Source organism: Pundamilia nyererei, unplaced genomic scaffold, assembly GCF_000239375.1.
Source record: "Pundamilia nyererei isolate P.nyererei 1_Seehausen unplaced genomic scaffold, PunNye1.0 scaffold00105, whole genome shotgun sequence".
NCBI classification, from domain to species: domain Eukaryota; kingdom Metazoa; phylum Chordata; class Actinopteri; order Cichliformes; family Cichlidae; genus Pundamilia; species Pundamilia nyererei.
In genome coordinates this window covers 1,071,729-1,092,249 of record NW_005187506.1, presented here as the reverse complement: position 1 = coordinate 1,092,249, position 20,521 = coordinate 1,071,729, and the positions used below count along the sequence as shown (strand labels likewise).

Below are 20,521 nucleotides of genomic sequence, written 5' to 3'. Positions count from 1 at the left end.
CTCGTGCTCCACATCTAATCTGTGACCTTTTATTTGCAGGATTTTACAGAAGCTGCAGCTTCTAAGGTCAGGATGTCTTTTCTTCCTCTCCTCCCATCTCTCCGTTCTTCCTTGCTTATACTTCTTCCATTTTTTGGCTTATTTGCCCACGCTGTCTGCTCCTATTGGCTCTAATAGAGGCCCAAAGCTTCCAGTGTGACAGATATAATCAGGTTTGGAAGAACAGCTTTCGCCTGCGGGACAAATGGAGGGAGAAGGGGTGGGAGCGAGGAGACAGAAGAGCTGGAAATTGTGATGGAAGTGTGAGAGGAAGATGAGTAGAATGATTTAAAAAAAAGAAGGCATGTCAGAAGAAGACGAAGAGGAAGAAAAGGTGAGGCTGAAACAGAAAGCACTGACTCCCAAACTCACGTTAGATTAGAAGGAAAAAGCCAACCTCATAAACCAGGGGACTGACCCAGCGGGTTTATTTCAGCTGTCACATGAAATCTGCGTCATATTCCCTTAAACTTCCAGACAGAACGCACGCGGCGCCCGGTTTCTTCAGAGAGCCACATCGAGTTCAGCAAACGGCCTAGATCGCTCATCCGTAAGCTGTAAAAGAACATTAATGCTAATGAAACACTAAACAGAAGCTCCCACCGAGTATGAAATAAACTGCTTGGAACTTCTGCGAATCATTCACATCGCTCCCAAAATTCACCTCTGACATTTTTGTGCCGCATGTGCAGGAAAACATCTTTCCAAAGTCGGATTGTGTGCAAATGTGCCGAGTTTTACTGAGTAAATTAGCGTGCCGCTCGTTGCTGGGGGAGCTTGATTGATATGATCTGATGTGACTTGACAGGGGTGGAAGAAAGGAGAGGCTGAGGGGGGAAGGATGTGCAGGGCAGAGATCGGACTTAAAAGCAATGGAGATACGAAGGCAGGGGGAGGGGAGGGGGTAAGCAACAGGATATGAAAGGCTGGAAGGTGATAGGGAGAGGAGGGAAGTTTAAAAGTGATAATTAGGGAGAAGAAGAAAGATGGCGAGGGGCGGAGGAACAGCAGGAAGGTGACGAAGAGAAGAATGGACGGCATGAAGGAAATATAAAGATTTACCCCAGAGAGACGAGTGGATGACGAGGAGGGATGGAGGGATGGGAAGCTGAGGGCGATGACGTCAAGCGTGAGAGAGAGTGGAGAAAGGGTGGAGGAGAGAAGGAGATGAAGAAGGAGGCAGGAGGTAAGGAAGATAAATGGAATTAAGGGAACAGAATGAATAACTGGGACAAGAAGAGGAAACAGAAAGAAAAGAGAGAGGAGGGCAACGCTGCACTCAGGTATGAGGCCATATATTATAGAAAATTGGCTATTGTGGAAAATGCGGTGCAATTAAAAAAAGGGCATTTTGCTGTGAATGGCCTCAGAAATGTGGCGCCTCGGGACAGGTTCTGAGCAACGGCGCACGCGTGCTTCATTTCCCGGACATATTTTTTAGTGATTGTTCTTTAGAGTTCATCTGCAGTTGGCCTATTCGCTCAGCACGAAGCATTTGTAACCAGCACCCACCCAGAGGCGGTCCGTTTTTTGTGTCTGCACATGCTGAAGGTTTGGGGCACTTTATTAAGAGTCTTAGCCATGGACCGGCATCATCAGAAGGGCGTGTGATGGGTCTCAACTCCCCCTGCAAAATGAGCCCAAACATCCAGACAGAGCCATAAAGAGGAAACGTCAGCCGCAAGAAGGCCAAGACGTCCTGCAACAGGTGCTCATGCCGTCACACTGCAGCTTTGACATTCCCCCACTCCCACTCACAGAAGGGATTTGAAACTGTGTTCAACTGTCCAGCTCGCTGAAGAGCAGTCCAGCCATCAGCAGAGTGGTTTTCACCTGTTCTCTCCCCTCCATTTGGGCTGTTGTCTTTTACACGTGAGAAGCAGCAACATCACACTATGTGAGGATCCGATCCTCCTGACACCATCCAGAGTCCACATGTGAAAACAGCCTGAGAGATGCCAAACCCACGAGGGATGATGCTGAAGAATCTCACTCAACAATCAGCACGAATGACCCGCACACCTGCTTTTTATTTATCACTATGTGTTAACAGACCTCTCTGCACTGAATCATATCTGTTATTAATCTCTGTCTCTCTTCCACAGCATGTCCTGTCTTCCTTCTCTCACCCCAACCAATCACAGCAGATGGCCCCGCCCCTCCCTGAGCCTGGTTCTGCCGGAGGTTTCTTCCTGTTAAAAGGGAGTTTTTCCTTCCCACTGTCGCCAAAGTGCTGCTCATAGGGTCATATGATTGTTGGGTTTTTCTCTGTATGTGTTATTGCAGGGTCGACCTTACAGTATAAAGCACCTTGAGGCAACTGTTGTTGTGATTTGGCGCTGTGTAAATGAAATTGAATTTCATTTCCTTTAAATGACTGAAGCTGATCCACTCCATTGTGTCCACATCACAGGGCGACCGTGGCTCAGGGGGTTGTGAATCGCATCTGTAACCGGAAGGTCGCCGGTTCGATCCCTGGGCTCTCTGTCCTGGTCGTTGTGTCCCTGGGCAAGACACTTTACCCTACTTGCCTACTGGTGTTGGCCAGAGGGGCCGATGGCGCGATATGGCAGCCTCGCTTCTGTCAGTCTGCCCCAGGGCAGCTGTGGCTACAACTGTAGCTGCCTCCACCAGTGTATGAATGTGAGAGTGAATGAATAGTGGAATTGTAAAGCGCTTTGAGGGTCTCGAAAAGCGCTATATAAATCCAATCCATTATTATTATTATTATTAGTATTGCTTCTTGTGAGGTTTTCCAGTGGAGTCTGATTTACTGCCGAACTACATTTAGTATTGACAGACGAGGTTAAGGCTGCACCTTTCAAAAAAAATCTCCAAAACTTGGAAACTCTGTTAAATCACAACGTAAATGTGTTTATTTCCACGACACGGTCACTTAAAAACGACGAAATAAGAGCTGGACTGAAACAGCCTCGTACTCCACTAAAACCTGGACATGGTCTTATTCATCTCATACTTCACTCACAGAAGTCATTCAAATTTGCAGCCTATAACCAGAAACCCTTCAGCAGCTACCCCCCTTTAAATCAGAGTCCCTCTGAGTCTTTGGATTTTTTTAAACTCCCCAAAGCTTTTTGGCCTCTGATACTTGCTCTGTGGTGTGTGAGTGATGTTCTCCTGCGAGTGCCGTTTTGCTTGTTTTGCATGTATTCCTCTAGTTTGGACATACTTCTCCTGCTTGTTATTTATTCCCGCTGTCAGTTGGCATGAAGCATCCATGATTTCATGATACATGTGCAATGACAATGAAGCTATTCTATTCTATTCTGAGCTTCTACTTTAAACCTGCCGAACCAATCACAGCCGCAGCGTCACGTTACGGGACTTGTTACGTGACTTGTTACGTACAGCACAAGTACCAAGCCACACATGTGTATTTGTTTGGAAAGCATCCAGCCGCCGTGCCGCCCGGGTAATGGAGGAAGAGAGTGCGCCGACTAGAGAAAAATCAACCGAGAGCGTGACCGAAGGTTACCGAAGAGAAAACAGATGATGGTTCCAACGCCGGAGAGATTGTCGAACGGAAGAGCCACAGAAGTTCCGTAGTGTGAAGGTATTTCTGCTATTTCAAGTCAAACAGAGTAGCGTTCACTGTAAATTGTGCCGAAAGCAAGTCTGGAAATACAATAAAGCGGTGCAGCTCAGTCTCTGACTGGAAGCGCTAATTCGTCATTCGGCTTTTGTCAGACTAAAGTAACTGTTAAAACTGTTTGAAAAGCTCAGCTATACAACAAGGAGAGATTGAGAATTTCCTTTTAGTTCTCAGTTTATTTGATGTTGACAAAAGTTAGTCAGTTTTGTCTGTTCTTCTGTAAAACAAACTAAGATTTATTTTTAGAATTAATATTTTGTTTCTAAGTGGAATTGACAGTTTAGTCTGTTTCGTTTGTTCTATTTTGAAACTTAAACGCTTTAGCGGCTGCCTTTTGTGTAGTTTGCAATATTTGCCTTTATTTATCTGAAAAAGTCTCATGTTCCTTAAGTACATCTACCCTGTTGAACTTATTATGGGAAATAAATATTTAAATAAAAACAAGCTGCTGATTATTTCACATTTTACTTGTGAGCAACGGCACATTTAAATCTTACAAATATAGTTATTTGGCTGATATCGTGATAGATATCGTTATCGCCTGAAATGAAAAAAACATGTCGTGATATGAAAAAATCTCATATCGCCCAGCTCTACCTGAACATAGGATTTTAATAAGCTCATAAGTAAGACCAGAATGTATTTAAAGTGAGACGTCTTGGCGTGTTTGATCAAACGTGGTGCGATTGTGCGACTCACCTTGACGATATCACCCAGGTAGACATCCTCCATCTTGTTTGGCACCTTCATCCGGAAAATCCGACCCACCACCGCTGAAGAGTCGGGGAAGGCTGTGGGCGTAGCTGCGTTTTGCTGATTTGCTGCCGTTTCGCCAACGTCCGCCGCCGCGACGCCCTCTGTCACTTCCTGGAAGTCCTGCAAGAGCGAGGAGTGCATGGAGGCCTCGAGCTCGCCTCTGCCTCCGTCAAACCTCTCGCTTTCTCCGCCCGCTTCTATCAACACCATGCCGCCAAGCACGTCGATGTCCAGCTCCGCAGCCACGGCCACGGCGAGCAGCACGCCCAGCAGCACGACTCTAGTCCTGGGTAGTCTCACGTCGAGGCCGTTGCTCAGCCCGAGCCGGCCCAAACTTTGTTTATCGCGCATTCTTCACCTTTTGTCGAACCGTCACTGATGCAGATAATAAAATAAAAAGGAGGATGTCCGAGTGAGTGGGTGGGGGGCTCAGGGGGAGCATGCACCCCCGACAGACAGAGCAAATCCCTCTTTACAAATCTCCCTCCCTCTCCAGCACCAAGGAAGAATCTTCTCTTTCTTCTGTTCCTCCTCCTCTTCTTCACTCGGCTTTATTCCTGCTCCTCTCCGTCTTTTGTGCTCGCCCCTCAGAGGGTTACGAGTCCCATTGTGCCGAGCACCTTCGAGATCTGTGAGGAAACACAAGAAAGGCACAGTTAGACGAGCAGTTTGAACACAAGGGGCGAAAAACACTCAGCGCAACCCGAACAGGCCGAACTCAAAGCTCACACTCCATCAAAAGTCAATCTCACGACAAGTTCGGCACCTTAAACCGATTTGTGCGACCCAAATCTCATTGCTGATAGAAATCCATCATGGACTGCACGGAGGGTGTAAGGAGGAATAATATTATCAATGCTGGGGAGTAATCTGATTAGTTCTTACAGACACACACACACTTGAATCACTCATTGCTGAGTTATCCAACGAGTCGAGTCAGGAGTATGAAAGCGCTGAGAGAAAGGAGGGAGAGGAGGCTGAGATGGATAAACCAAGAGGGGGAGGTGAAGGTGATATACGGTGGGACCTTGGATTAGCCAACAATGCCAAACCAGTCAAAGCCTTCTTGGAATTGCTAATGAATGCATGCCTTCTCTATTGTGTGCAGGGTCAGACTGAGTGTGTGTGTAGGTGTGTGTGTCCATTGTGAGCGTGGAGCGTGAACTCAGAGGTTGTTATTCATACAGCTCTTTCATGGCGGAGAGGATCCCCTCCTGAGCGTGTGTGTGTTTGTGTGTGTGTGTGTGTGTTTGTGACAACACAAATGATTTCCCCCGAGTGCTTTCATTAGACAGAAAGAGGGCGAGAATGAGAAAGAGGGACCCCCGCCGTGACTCCACTTTGCCCCGTAGCAGATGCCCGCTGGAGAGAGTGAAATCACCGCAGGACTTCCCCGGCAACAACAACACCCGGCCTCCCAGGTAGCTTTTCAACCAGCTCAAAGGACCCTTTGTTGTCGCCGCCTCGCCCTCGGCGTGCATCACCTTTGGACAAAACTTTGTTTTTAATCAGGAGCGCCACGGTGTCGTTCCCCCCGCTGCTCAAGCTTTTCTACAACGAGTCAACATCCGGAGCGAGGGAAGGAAAAAAAATCACTGGAATTTCGACATTTCCTTTGTCAAAGTCGAGTTGCTTTTTCTACTTTTAAATGTTTTCATTTCCACTGAAGCTCCTTGGAATTACTTCTGGAGCGTTAAAGTTTTACTGAGGCTTCTTGAAAGTAGTCCAAGATGGCCACCGTGGATAACCCCCCCCCCTCGCTTTCACATAGGGTCCCTTCAACTGCAGCGCCAGAGGCAACATCCCTCCCGCTTCCTCTTCCTCCTTATTGCTTTTCTGTGCTGTTCAATCTGTCATCGGTTTCTCTTCGTCTGATTGCCTTCGCTGCTTTTGTCTGTTTCAGGATGTTTTTTGTTTTACATTTTGTCCTCACACGCCTTTCTTCATCTCAAACACTTCCTGTCCTCCCTCCAGAGCATTAAGCTATGCCACGCCTTTTCTCACATCTCCAAAACCTTCAAGGCCATTTTTCTTCTTCTTCTTTTCCCTCCTGGCGCTCACTCACCTATCAAAAACACAGCCTTTCTATTCATCGCATGACAATGGGGCTGACGATGGCGGGGGAGCGTCGCTGTGAAAGCGCCGGCGAGCTGGATGAAGAGAAGCTGTCAGCGCACAGAAAGAGAGGCACGTAGACACGAAGGGCACAGAGAGAAGTCTTTGACTCTGAGCGGGACAGAAAGCTGCCATTACCTCAACACCTACAACACCGCCCCCCAAACATGCTCCACCCACCTCCCGGCGTTGTAGCACAGGTGGGCAGGAAGGTGGGCAAAGACAGCCAAGAAGGGAAGGAAACGGCAGCTCTTGGTTTCAGCATCTCGGGTTTAAATCTGGATTCAGACTGAGAACCTGGTGCTTCCTGATTGGTCAAAACCATCAAAGAGAAGCCTCCCCTCCACATCATCTATATGTTGGGCAAATTGTTTTATTTACTCCAAATAACCATGTAACTTGAACCAGGGTTCATCGGGGTCGGACCGACTGAACCGGAGATGGTGTCGCTCCAGCGCTTGCTGCGTGCTTTCATAAATCAGAGTTCAACACGAAAGCCTTTCTGTCTTTATGTAAGCTGCTGATTTTCCTGAAAACAGAACAAAGAATCCTGAAGGTGAATTTATTTCCTTGTAAAACCACAGCAGCTGCAGGACGTAAAGAAATGAGGCAACACTGTGCAAAACCAGCCAAACTAATGCAAGCGTAATGACAGCCGGCTGCTGAGGAATGCGGGCGCATCTCTAAGAGGGATGTCAAAGTAAATCCACTTTTAAAAAGCAAACGTGGAACCGACACTACAAGCCCAAAGCCCAGACATTTATCCAGAAACATTTTGGGGTTTTCCTGCAGTCGATGAGGTTTTCGGTGTAATGTTTACCCAACGCGCCGACCTGGAGGTCCGGAGACGATGATCAGAATATCAAAGCACAAGTTTTCTGCTTCTTTGGTCGTTTTTAAACTAACTGCAATAAAACAAACACTCATTTACCGAAACATAGCCCGACATCCAGCCCGCCGCTGCTCAGGGGCCAGAATAAGCATCCAGACCTGGCTCCATCTCCCGCTATTATAAATAAACGGCTAACCGGACACTTGCTGCTGCTCTTCTGAGCGGCAGTGACAGTCGTGGGGGGGGGTAACAGAGTAAGAGGGTGAGGACTGGTGAGGGGTGGGATGCAGAACTAAAAGCAGAGCGGGAGTGGGACGTTTGAGAGGTCTGGCAGATGATTCATCATCGGTTTGAGAACAAAATGTGAAATGCTGCCAGTAAAGTCTAAACTTGGAGAGCCCGACGTTAATAAAAAGGTGGGTGTCCCTCCCCGCTCTTCTTCCTCACGCTGCCCCCATGGGCAGAGACGGCTTGAGTCTAACCACAAAATATCTGACGTCATCACCTCTTTACGAAGACATGGCTCCTGTGCTGCTCTGTCTGATAAACAGGGATGTCACTGAAACGAGCTGCCTTAAAACTCCTCGTCACTGATTACTGAATGTTTAAGGTCCAGATCAGGGAGAAGCTTTCATCTCTAAGAGGAGGTGGGGTAGTACTTTCAGTACCCAGCACCATTTGTACAACTCGACTCAGATTTAAAGCCTTGCTCTTACTACAGCTGACCTATTAGCTCCAAACAGAGCCTGCAGGTTCTCAGAGAATCTGCCTTTGGAAACCAGGTCGGTCGAGTCCGGCGCTTCTTTCACATCAAACTTTTCGAGAAAGCAGTCCTGATTTCACCGGATCTTCACTTCCTGTAACTTTTATCACAGCTTGTTTTATTTTGAAATTCAGATGAAGCACTTTGGAACGTGGATCTTGGAAAGTGCTTTCAAAATAAAGTCAGTGGCTCCTGTAACCACGGCTACACACACAGATGTGCTATTTTAGTCTTTCAGATTTACTTGAAGCTGTTCTTTGAGGTGTGGAGGGAACCTGGTGAGGACATTATGTGGATTGCTTGATGCCGTTTGCGTCTCCGGGTCATGGCCCGGCTTTGGCGTGCCCATGGTAACAGCCGGAGGTCTCAAACAGCTTCTCAACAGGGCTGTCTTCTTTATTGGAATCCCGAAGCTTCCGTTTTGCACATTTTACGACATCTATTGTGTTTGAGTTTGTTTTCCCACCAGTGTCGGCGCCAGGATGATCGCAGTGTCATTGCATGTTAAGGTTATGGCTGGGTGGGAGGGTTAGGCAGTATTCAAATAAAAATGAAAGGAAGAACTGAAAACAAGAGCCACTAATTTGTATCAATCTGCTGTAAAAAGATGTGAACCTGCACCGGTTGTCTTCATAGTGTCCTTATTAATAAAACCGACTGTGGCTCGTACTTTGAATCGCCTCCAAACATGAAGTCTTAACGTGGAGCAGCGCTTGTCTGAACCTGAGAGGACATTCCTTCGTTGGAAATCCTCGGAGCAACCAATGAGCACACAGAAACGCCACACAGGGGCCAATTAGAGGAAAGGCATCCCTCTGTGGCAGCTAATCGGAGAGCCGGGCGTCTTAGCTGCGGTGAAACATTAGCACTTCAGTGGCACTTTAAATTCTTCCCGTCTCTTCCTCATTCTATGTCCATTTGCCTCCCTCCCTCCTTCCCGTCACCTTTCAATCCCCCAAAGTCACAGCTGATGCCTCTATTATTAGCACAGACAGGACGAGAGCAGCGTGATAAACAGAACGAGAGGGAGAGCCTCTAAAAATGGTCACCTTCCTAAGGAAGCTCCCAGACTGACAGGTGACACTGACGCCATTGCGGGACGCAAATATTCCCACCATTCAACGCCCCCCACCTCCCTCCCCCCGCCTCTGCATCCCACTGATACAACAAACCGAGCAGCGGATAGAGCTCCCTCGGGACGAGACTACAGGTTATGTTTGCGCCCAGCGAAACTCGGGATTACGGCGTGGTTTACCTTTACAATGAGATTTGGATATTTAGCACGGAGATTAGGCACATTTCAGCTATTTAAGCGCTTCTTTCATCCAGCCTGATCTGCAGCGTGTAAACAGAGGCAGCTTATTCTTCCGGTGTGAGGATGTAAGGAGTCCACATTGTTCTGTTACAGCGTGGGGGAGAAAGAGAGGGGGACGCGTGTGTCTTTGTGATAATTTAGGCCTCATTATTGGTGACTTATGGATGAGTTTCAAAAGCAGAAGCATCGAGAGCCAAACGGGGACCTCGGTGACTCAACAATTTGCACTTCCTCCAAAATCTGCTGTAAAAAGCATTCAAATTAATCCTCGTTCCCACTCGTAATTACATTTGTAATTAGCTTGGCTCCAACTGGAACAAGAGGAAGAAGCTTCAGCTACAGAATAATAGAAATGCAAATCCACCCTCCGAGCCGCTTCACCATTAGCTGCTGCTAAAGGCGAGCCGATGGGCCATCTGCGAGAACATAAGGCGGCGAGGAGTGCGTCTGTGTGCAGTGCCAACGCTGACCAGCTCGGCCTGAAAACTCTCCCAACAAACCCACAAAACCAACAGAAAGTGTGAGAAAACAAACTTCCACAGCAAGTCTGAAAAACTGCATTCAAAACTCCATCAGCAGGTGGTCGGGGTGGATGACGGGTGTACAAAGCACAGCTGCAGAACCAGAGACTCGTAGCTACGTCCAAATCATGAAAAGCAAGAGGCCACCTGAACCCTCAGAATCACCTGAGTATCAATAACATTAGCATCTTTATTTAATTCACGGTATGTCAAAGTTCACACGTATTAATTTATCCAGCATTTTACAGCCTCGTGACTTTTGAAGTAGTTTCAAACACTTTGATCTAAAGACCAGAGTTTGCTCGGCACAGTTTTGCTCGTGTGCTCGGTGGTGAGCGTCTGTATCACGGGGTCGGTCGATGTTTGAATATGCTCCACCCAGGAGAAGAAACCCACCGGGTTCCCCGGATCTTTGATCCATTTCTCATAATTCACTGGAGAAAACTTCACAAAAGTGCATTGTGGGTAAACCTTCATTAGCATGTGGTGAACAACTTACGAACAGATGAATGGTGCTCTGTAGGAGAAGATCCTGGTACAGCTGTGCTTAACTATCAAAACGCTCACGTACCGTAGTCATAATTTTTTGCATGATATTTTGGACTTGATCGATGCATTCAGGTCCTAAACTCAAGTTTTTAAAATCCCTCATACTTTAATGCTAAAGCAAAGAAACAACACAAAAAAAACTATGACGGTGAAGCTTTGCATGGCTACATTAAAAAAATTAAAGTCACTGTATGAAACAATCAGCTGATGGGGAAATTGTTCAGATTTCTATGGAATGACCCGAATGTCAAAGGTCAATGCTGCAAGCTAGAATAGACTTGCATTATTCCAAATGGCCAGCAGGGGGCGACACTGCTGGTTGCAAAAAGCTGTGATTGCATAAAAGTCTATGAGAAAAAGAGCCGAACTTTCCAAGTTTAACAACACTTTCCTGATGAGTTTACTGTCTCGGCTGAGAGCTTTGTATGGTGGCCCTGAGAGGCCAAATGGACTGCAACTTAAGAAAACACCAGAAATAAGAAAAACACCACAAAACACAACAGAAACAGGAAAAACAGATTTCCAAAAGCACAAGGTAAGTGTTTCTAGGGAGGCAATAACCGGACGGAGCAGTTGCAGGAACCAAAGTATGCTTGGTAAGTGTGTTTTAATGTCATGGTTCATGTAATACTGATGACAGATTTTTAGGCTGACAGTCAGGCTAACACACTGACCTCTCATGTTTGGTTTTTTTTGTTTCTTTTTTTTTTTTTAGATAGATCCTCCACTTATTTTAAGTGACTCCCAGCGCAATTCAGTTCCTGCATATTTATTAAATATTACCATATTTTGGTTGTGCTTTTGGAAATCATTTTTTCCTATTTCTGTTTTCTTTTTTCCTGTTTCCGTTGTGTTTTGTGTGCTTTTGCAGTGTTTTTCTTACTGCTGGTGTTTTCTTAAGTTTCAGTCCATTTGACCTCTCAGGGCCACTGTAGTTTTGGGTCTTTTGTTGAAACATGGAAGTCCCACTTAGAGTAAAAGAAAAAACGCTGAGTACAGACTTCAGTGTTCAGTAAAAAACCCCAAAATTCAGTTTAATGTGCCTGAAGACAAAGAAATGAGAAACATTCGAGTGTCTGCAGCTCTAATCCCACAGAGTTGGTTTCCTTTAAAAATCTTTTATGATGATTTCATTTTTTGTTGTTGTTGTTAAATGAGTTGTGTGTGCAGAGTTTAAGAAAACAGATGTTAGAGGTTAAAAAGTACTTAAGAAATGATTATACATGATAAAGCAGCTTTACCAAAGATCCCCCAACTGCTCCACTGAGAGCTGCGAATGAATTAAACGTATTAATTCCACAATAAATAAATAAGTTTGTGTCATGACACAGAGGAGATCAGAGCGGAGCTGTGGGAGTCAGAGCGCCGTTTCAACAAACAAACAAGCGGATTTTTAAAAACACTGAATTCTGAGAAATGAGAAGAACAAGCACAAATCCAACCGACAGGAATAACAACTCCCCACGGCAATTTCCGGCCGCTCCTCGGCCACACCGGCTTTGATATGCGAGTCGCTGAATGTCCACGTGTGACAGACAGTTGGAAGCAGATGTGAACCTGCCTCATAAAACAAGAGTTCTGAGAGCGAGCGGGAACAACAGGACAGAAGGACAAGAAAACAGCAGGCGACGGGCGGGGCCAGACGCGAACGCCATCCAACCTGAAGCCAGCGCACTGGGCGCAGATGTCTGCACAGATGTGCATGCATATGTAAAAGAAACTGGAGCCGGTAACATGAAATCGATGTGTCGTTCGTGGGTGTAGTGGAAACTGCGGCTGAAGCAGAATTTACAGCTTCAACAGATTCGTGCCAACGTTCATGTCATGAAGGACGTCGTACAAAAAAACAGCACAGCCGAGGGAGGGGCCGCTTTTCCGGACCTCCCAGGTCTCCACAAACACACCCAGGGAACCTCTGGGGTTACGTGGGCGGGCAACCTGCAGCGTGCGGAGCGCCATTTATTATCTCCAACAACAAGATCCTCCTACATTGACGATAGGCGGTGGATGATCCTGTCGTGGAAAACAAGAGCATCCACCGCCTATCGTCAAAACATCCGCCTTCTGGTCTCATCAGAACAGAAATGAAACCTCAGCGTGACCTTCGCCCGGATGAAAGGACCACGCCGGCTTCCCGGGCTCTGAGAATCGGGTCCATATGATGCAGAGGGCCGACACCGCTCCCCCGCCCATCCCTCCGAGGTCTCAGCGTGCTTCAACTTTGTCAAAATGAGGATTTAATTTGAGGCGAAGCTGGAAATAAATAAATAACTGAGAAGGAACCCAGCGGGAAGAATCCTGGGAATTCTTTTGCGAATGCAGCCAAACACACGTCCACTTTGATTAGAGTCGTGTTTTTGCAACGCCGGAGCATCAGCGCTTTCGCTCGCCCGCTTACAAAGCTCATAGGCTTTGGACAGAGAGAGAGAGAGCGTGTGTGTGATGAGGCTAACGGCTCATAAAGGGAAGATGCGGCAATGCTTTGCACATCTCCATAAACTAATTATAACATTGCAATGGCTGCAAAATGGAATATGAAAGAATTAACAATCAGTGAGAAAGACGGGCAGAGTGGGAAATATAATCATTGTTAAAGAATGTGTAGGACGAAGAGTAATTACATTTCACTCCCATTACACCTCTGGAGTTGTGTTTCCTCTCTTGTTATCATTCGGCCTGTTTCTGCTGCGATTCTGAAGCAGATCCATCCTGCTGTCCTGATTTCCTGTCATGCCTGCTCCTGCTGGATGTTCACATTTGACACCAGCAAAGTTTCTAATAATGAACTTATGAACAGCCCAAAGGTGGATTTGAGCCATTTTCACACATAAACTTGCGTATTTTTCGGGAAACCGTCCGCGTCACGCTGCAGGAAACACTGCGGTGGTTCAGGTGAGGGAGCTACTTGGACAGAGCTCAGCTGGGTCGCTTTGTCAACACGGTCCAGCATGAAGACCATCGAACATCTGATCAGACGTGTTCACGGCTCAAAGTTCAGCAGTGGCACAAATTTCAGTTTCAGATGTGAAGTGACAGAGTGAACCACAATCAGCAGCTGCATTTCAATGTTTTACGTGTTCGTACGACTTTTACAGACAAATAAATCGAAGAGTCGGGATCACTCCTGCAGATCTCGCCCTCCTGCCTGATGGATGGAGATTCACTGCTGCTGGATCAGAGCTGCGGGGTCATTCCAGTTTGTGGGCTTCTGCTCACCTCCCTGCTTTTACACGTACCAACTAATCTGGATCTGGAGCGGCACCGACTGCGAAACCTAACTGTGAAAAGACTCAGGACTGCAGTGCAACATGTGATAACAGCTGTGGAGAAGGAAGCTCGACTGATCCACGAGGGGGAAACAAAATCTGATGCAGGTCAGACGGACCAGAAATCCTCGGAGAACATCAGAGAGATTTAATGACAAGCCCCAACGAGCCAGAGGATGAGGATCATTTCAACATCATTAAAGCTAAAACAGGAAATAAAACCTGAATGTTCAGGAGCTCGTGTGTGTGTGTGTGTGTGTGTGTGTGTTCCTGGTCATGCTGAGACCACCAGCAAAGAGCTGAGATACACCGACAGCTCTGTGTGTGTGAGACAGCTGGCTACTGTTGCTAGCTTGACTGAAAATGACAGCTGGGTAACACAAGACTTTATATATACCACCCACACACACACACACACACACACACACACACACACACACACCCTGGCTAATCTGCACTCTTTAATCCGAGGGCGTGCTTCAATCCCTGAACTTTCCCTCCCAGGTGCCATCCAGCTCCCTCCAAACACACTGGGCTTTCTTTCCCTTCAACAGCTCTGGCACGAGTAAACAAGCCAACGGCGACTATTTTTAGCTTTAAAGTGAGTCAGAGGTTAAAGGAAGCCGTGTGGAAGCTCTCCTTCTTCTTCTTCACTGTTAAACAAACTCCAGGAACAGCCGACTTTAAATACCGCTGCACTACGGTGGACCAGCTGTCTGACCTTCACTCGTCATTCAGAAAAACAATCCACTCAGCTATTTTAGTCGGATGAATAATCGCGTCACTTTATTTTTCTGAGATGAATCACGTTACAGGAGAAGGTTCTGGAACGCGCGCTCACAGATGAAACGGTGCGACTCGCACTCCCAGAAAGAGCTGTTATTTGTCGTACAGTCGTCGGATTAATGCGTCCAAAAGTCTGAGGAAAACTGATTTAAGAAGAGCTGTGAATTATGAATTTAGTGCAACCTTTAGAGGGAGTCATTCATCCAGGGCTGACTGTAAACGTCTCAGGCTGCTCTTCTACAAGAAAACAGAGGCAAACAGCACACGACCCAGCAGGTCTTAATTTGCTCTAATTTGCCAAACGATCTGTTTTTCAGAGGAATCATACAGATTGCACCATTAAAGTAATAACAAACAAACTTTCCTTCTGCACGCAGACTAAACAAAAGCACTCACTGGACGCACTACGCCTCCCGGAGGCGAGGCTTTTACTGCAGAGGGACGACAGGTCTGCAGGTCAGCAACAACAACCTCGTTTTCTTTGGTTTCTACGGATCAGACGTTAAACAGCTGACGTCATCTAACATCTATTTTCAATTCAAATCACAACACCCACCACTTTATATTGTAAGGTAGACCCTACGATAATACATACAGAGAAAAACCCATCATATGAGCAGCACTTTGGCAACAGTGGGAAGGAAAAACTCCCCTTTAACAGGAAGAAACCTCCGGCTGAGGGTCAGGATCTGCAGAGAAACGCGGCAACAAACAAAATGATTAAAAAACGTGTGATTGCACTGAAGTTTACTTTGAGAAAGTCAAAGAAATTAATTTGTGATCATTATTAATATTATTAATAAGATCTTCTTGCTCTTATTTTGAAAGTTCAGTGGCTGTCAGCTAGTCAAACCTGGTGACCAGCTAAAGGAGGTATTAACATATTTACCTGTAAACATACTTTGATGTACGAGGCTCTACTTTCTTTCTGGGTTAGTTAAAACGGGTCAGGTACACGGTGGACTCCCAAACTGACGAGCCCTCGGGTGCTTCACGCCTCTGACAGGCTCCATTTAGCTCCGCACTGCAAACACGTCTCCTTCCTCCTCCACAAACATAAAACGGGCCTAATCTGGGTCAGCTGTGAGCAGGTACACGTCTGACGATACAGCTCTCGTTTCCACACACACACCGCAGTGACCTTCTTACTGCAGCAGCCATCGCGTTTCCTGTGTGTACGCCGTCGGTTTCCGCTCACACAGCCTGTTTATGTGGTTACCTGCATCAGTGTGCGATGAGTTTGCAGTGATAGGAATCTCCTCCCATCCCCAGCTGATGCAGGTCATCAATTCTCATCTCCGTGCCTGTCCTATCTGGCTTCCACTGCCGAGTTATAAATACACAGGCAGCAGCGCAGACAGCCAGCCTGCTGCATACACACTCATGTAAACCCCCGGGCTGTTCCCCTCCTCTCTCTTTATTTACACAAGTATTATTAGCCAAGCGTGCCGTGCATTGTTACTTACAGAACGAGCTGCACGTTTTTGCACCGAGAGACAATTTAAAAATCTGCTTTTATTACCACACAGACCTGCAAACGCAGGGAAAACATCTGCGTTTGACCAGCGAGCAGAGCGTGTCACTTTATATCAACAGATCTTTGACACGCCTATTATTACTCTTCTGCACTTCCCATAATGCCTTAGGGCATGCACTGAGGCAGAATGATGTTTCTGCAGCTTAACTCCTCCCCTTTTCTTTGTCTGTGCATGGTTACATTATGTTAAATTGGCAACAATAACAGTTTCTGCTAGCAGCTCCTGTTTGCAGACACAGTTGACGCCAGAGTTAAGGTCACTTGGACAGAGTTCTTTGCCAACAGCCACTGACAGGTGAAGGACAAAGCATCGGTTCTCTTGTTGCATTGCAGTACCTTTGTGGGATACACATAAATACCAGGACCATGTTACAGATACCTGCTCAGTAACATCCAAAAATATGAATTTTATTCACCAAAACTGGAGCTCAGTTAGTACAGTGATCTCACAGCAGCCATATTATTGGTCAGATGATGTCATCAAAAATGCTCCAACAGCACAAACACAGACCAGAGGTCCAGTTCAGGCGAAGCTAGCAGACCACCTGTGTCACCGTCCACCTGTAGGCCCCTCGATGTGCAAACATAACATAAGCTGTTAATGATCAGAGTGATGGAGAAGAGCCAACATGCAGATGGCTTACCCAACAGAGCCTCCACCAAAGCTCGTGGAAATGAAGAGCTAAAATTATTACAAGAACTATTTGATTTGACTTGAATGTAAAATCCTCTTTTTCTTATTTTTAAAGCTGCAAGCCAGCTAGCACCAATCCTTCCCATCATGCTTCCCTATGTTCAGGTCACCGTTCGGTGCTCTCCTCAGTGCCATTCAGCTGTTTCAAGTCCAACTGCAGGACAAACTCCAGCTCCACCGTCTTGGACTGCAGTGGACAACATTAGTCCCGGTTCTGCCAAATCGAACCAGAACCTCTAACAGGTGGAGACTTGTTTCTGCTAGGAGAAGTCGCCAGCGCTCCCAGCAGCAGTCCAAGATGGTGGAGCTGGAGTTCATCCACTTATTCACAATATTTATTGGGAAACAAAGATAGCAAGCACATTTGTCCAACCACCCAACCCTCCTGCCTCTGCGGCCCAGCGGGTTAGAGCTCGTTCGGTTTCTAGACAACATGAAGGAGGTGGTTTTAATGTTTCAGTCCAAAAACAACAAGAAATCAATCAAAAATCGACTTTTCTGTCAATCAAAGGCAGCAGGTCGGTGATCAATAACATTTATTAATTTGTTCAATCTGCTGGAAGCAGTAACTCACTCCATCAGCCTGCCAGCGTGTTACTGAGTCACTCGCGAGTGCAGCTCGTTGTACTCTCAGCGATACAGCCAGAGCGCCGCTCGCTCGCCCGCTAACTCACATTTCTGCCAGCCGGTAATTTTTTTTTTTTCCAAAGGACATAATTCACTGCAGCCAGACCGTATCTTCGTCTACCTCCCTTCCCCTCGCTCCCTCCACGGTCACTGCAGACGTCTCGGCTTCGAGGCCCCATTCTTTATCTCTATGATAATAGCGGGCCACGGCTGATAGCCTTACAGCCCGAGCAATGTGACCTCCAACTGGCTGGCAGGGTTTTAAAGGCACCACGGTGTGGATTTTTATTTTTTTGCCAGGTTAAAGATGCCCCCCGTCTACTAAATGTATCTCAGCCCAATGGAGCGAGACAGCCAGCTGATATTTATCACTCCATTTTTGTTTTTCCTCTCAGTGGCGGATGTTACGGACGCTCCGCCGCGGACGGACTTAGGTAAATGTCACGAGGAATCAAACCTGAAATCCCTCTAAACTGTTGCAAATGAAAACATGTAAGAGAACACGGAGTCGCCGACAGCGTGGCTTATTTTTTACCGACGAGAACACGCCATCGGCGCTGATACAGCCGTGACTGCACGCCGCTAACAGGTTAGAGGAGGTGTGAGAGCACAGCTCATCTCTGAAAACGCCCGAAAAGAAAGACGGTCAGAGACTTGCAACACAAAGGCTCAAGACTCAAAACTCGGACGTGCAGGTAAAAACTAAAAAGAGACAATTCAAGGTTGGTAATTTGGTTATTCTGCTCTCCTGTCTCTACTTTGGTCTTTGGATCACATCAACAACTTCGGCCTTTGAGCAGCTTCTGTGTGAAGTGGAAAAAAAGCCTCTTTGATGCTAATCAGTCAATTAAAATGTGATCTTCTCTGCAGACTTTCGGCGTGCTTTGATTTAAGAGCACTGTGCCGCAGAAGGTTCTGTGGAGGTGACGTTGCACTTGTGTTATCAAAAAAAGAAAAAGTAATAAGCGCCCACAAACAGGAGAAACTGATAACACTAAAGGGAAGGACGCGGAGAAGGCAGCGCCTGGCACTGACTGAAAGGTTGAAGGCTCGAGCCTGAACATCAGGAGATTTAGATGCTCCGCAGAAAAAAGGAGAAGGCAGAGTTTGTAATGGCAGCAGCTGAAGGCCTGACCGACTGACGTGGAGAAGATGGAATAACAGTAACAATAACACGAAGAAAGAGTCAAAACAAGAAACTGAGCCGCAGAGTCTTGAAATTAAATCACTGCATCTCCTGCGTACCAAAGGAAGAACGTGGGAGCAGGTCTATCAACATCAGTGCTTTCACATTCATTACCGGGCGAGTTTCCCGTCACACACTGGGTTAATCTACTGTGACGTCCTGAGCTTCCTGAGGGAGAACAGCAGGAAATGACTGAACCGAGACGTGTGCCAGAATCCATGTCGTTAGTTTTTTTTGGCCACGTTAAAACAATCGCAGCTCACCGGCCGCCCGACTCACCATGATCTGTCATTTCTGCCCAAAAGTAATGACCGAGTGAAAGATCACACGCCCATTGCAGAGGCACAACAGGACTTTAAATGCTCCAGGTGCACGAGGACAGACTTTGAGACCAAAGGTTCGACTAACACTATGAATCCTCGTCTGTCTTTCGAATCAGGAAGAATCTCTTATTTCCCATTTAAAGACCCCGAGCTCAAGCTCACCTATTCTTTACCGCAGGTTGGAACCTTTGCTCGAGTTCGAGCTCAAACATAGCGGCGACGGCCGAGCAGCTGGGCTCTCGAACGATGACTTCCTCAGTTCAAAGACATACGAGCTGGAGCCAGCTGCAATTTGCAGTCATTTGACTTAATTTTTTGGGCGGTGCTCTTTCTTTTTAAGCTTTGAATGATAAGAGAAAGTTTGTTTTTACAGAGCAGAATTCAGGATGTGAATGATGCTCGGCATGTTTGCTGGCAGACTAAATGCAGAGGTCTACTCTCACATTTCAGACACACGAGGTCGTGTCAAATACCTGCTGCTCAAACACAGCCAGAGTTTCTAATAATCACGTCACCTTCAGACAGATTAGCAGTTTTTTTTCTACGATTGGGTCTGCATGATGTCATCAAGGATGGATATTTGCATGTTTACAAGGTCAGACAGAGGATGAACTGATTGGCTGAATGACCAGGACGGGATAAAGGATTATGTTGAACTATGAATCATGCAAAGTTGCTCTAGAAGAGTCCAAGAAGAAAACACGGAGGTGGAAATGAGTAATTTTAAAATGAGAGTAACTGTGCGGTCGGTGGGTTTGAAATCTGTGCCTTCATTTTGTTTGATCCCCCCCTCCCCTCGTGTATTTACTACAGGTGTTTGTGTTTGCAGATTGCCACGTGAGCAACAAAATGAAGCCTTTTTAAATCCAATCCAACTGAGCTGTATGCGTCTCTTTTTAATAAAAGGAAAAACCTAATTTCACAAAGAGTTTCTTAACTGTAGGTGACGGCTGCCTGCAGCTTGAAGAAAACAAGTCATAAAACTGCAGAGTGCTTCATAAAACAACGACGTTCACGCTGGCTTCATTCAAAGTCGGCAATTTGTGCCGTCTGCAAAGTTATTGGAGTGTAATTTGGGTTCAGTTACTTATAGTGTGACAGTTTGGAGGATCTGAGATATGGAGTCTTTGCAGCTCGGCTTTCTTTAAGTCCTCTGCACACACAAGGCACGTCTCGAGGATTTTACGCCAACCATTTGACTTTGTTTTATGCAAAATCCAGAAAATGAACATTTAGATAATGGCTAAATATACATGATTACCAGCGAAGGCACAAAAATAACAGTAAAACCTCCAAAAAACACACCAGCAATCACCTGAGACATTTCTGGAACCTTCAAAGTGCTTTAAGATCTCAGGAAAAAGTAAACTTGAAGGCGCTCTGCCGTCATCTGCTCTGCGTTTAAGTCCTGAGACATCAGGTGGATTTACGGCAGAGCTCCTATTTAAGTTCACCTCAAACCAGGTGTTGAGCCTCTGCAGAGCCGGGCCTGTAATCAGCACAGCTCGGCTGGAATGATATGAATTCTGTTTGAACATTCAGGATGAGCTCCACACCCCTCACGGCTGCACAGTGAAGCATGCAACCCCCCCCTCAAAG

The 20,521-nt window shown here is 46.5% G+C and overlaps 1 protein-coding gene across 2 annotated transcripts in view; it reads right to left on the bottom strand.

Annotated features, from left to right (window-relative positions):
- Positions 1-20,521, bottom strand: part of dag1 (dystroglycan 1) — a 56,576-nt gene that overhangs the window by 22,812 nt on the left and 13,243 nt on the right. The window contains exons 1-2 of one of the 2 annotated variants that reach the window (XM_005740878.1): positions 7,455-7,563; positions 4,352-5,037 (exon numbers count right to left, since the gene is read on the bottom strand). In XM_005740878.1, the coding sequence (XP_005740935.1) occupies positions 4,352-4,759 (408 nt within the window). In that variant the 5' untranslated portion in view covers positions 4,760-5,037; positions 7,455-7,563. Of the gene's footprint in view, positions 1-4,351; positions 5,038-7,454; positions 7,564-20,521 lie in introns of those variants that run through there. The other variant, XM_005740877.1, reaches the window with a different exon arrangement.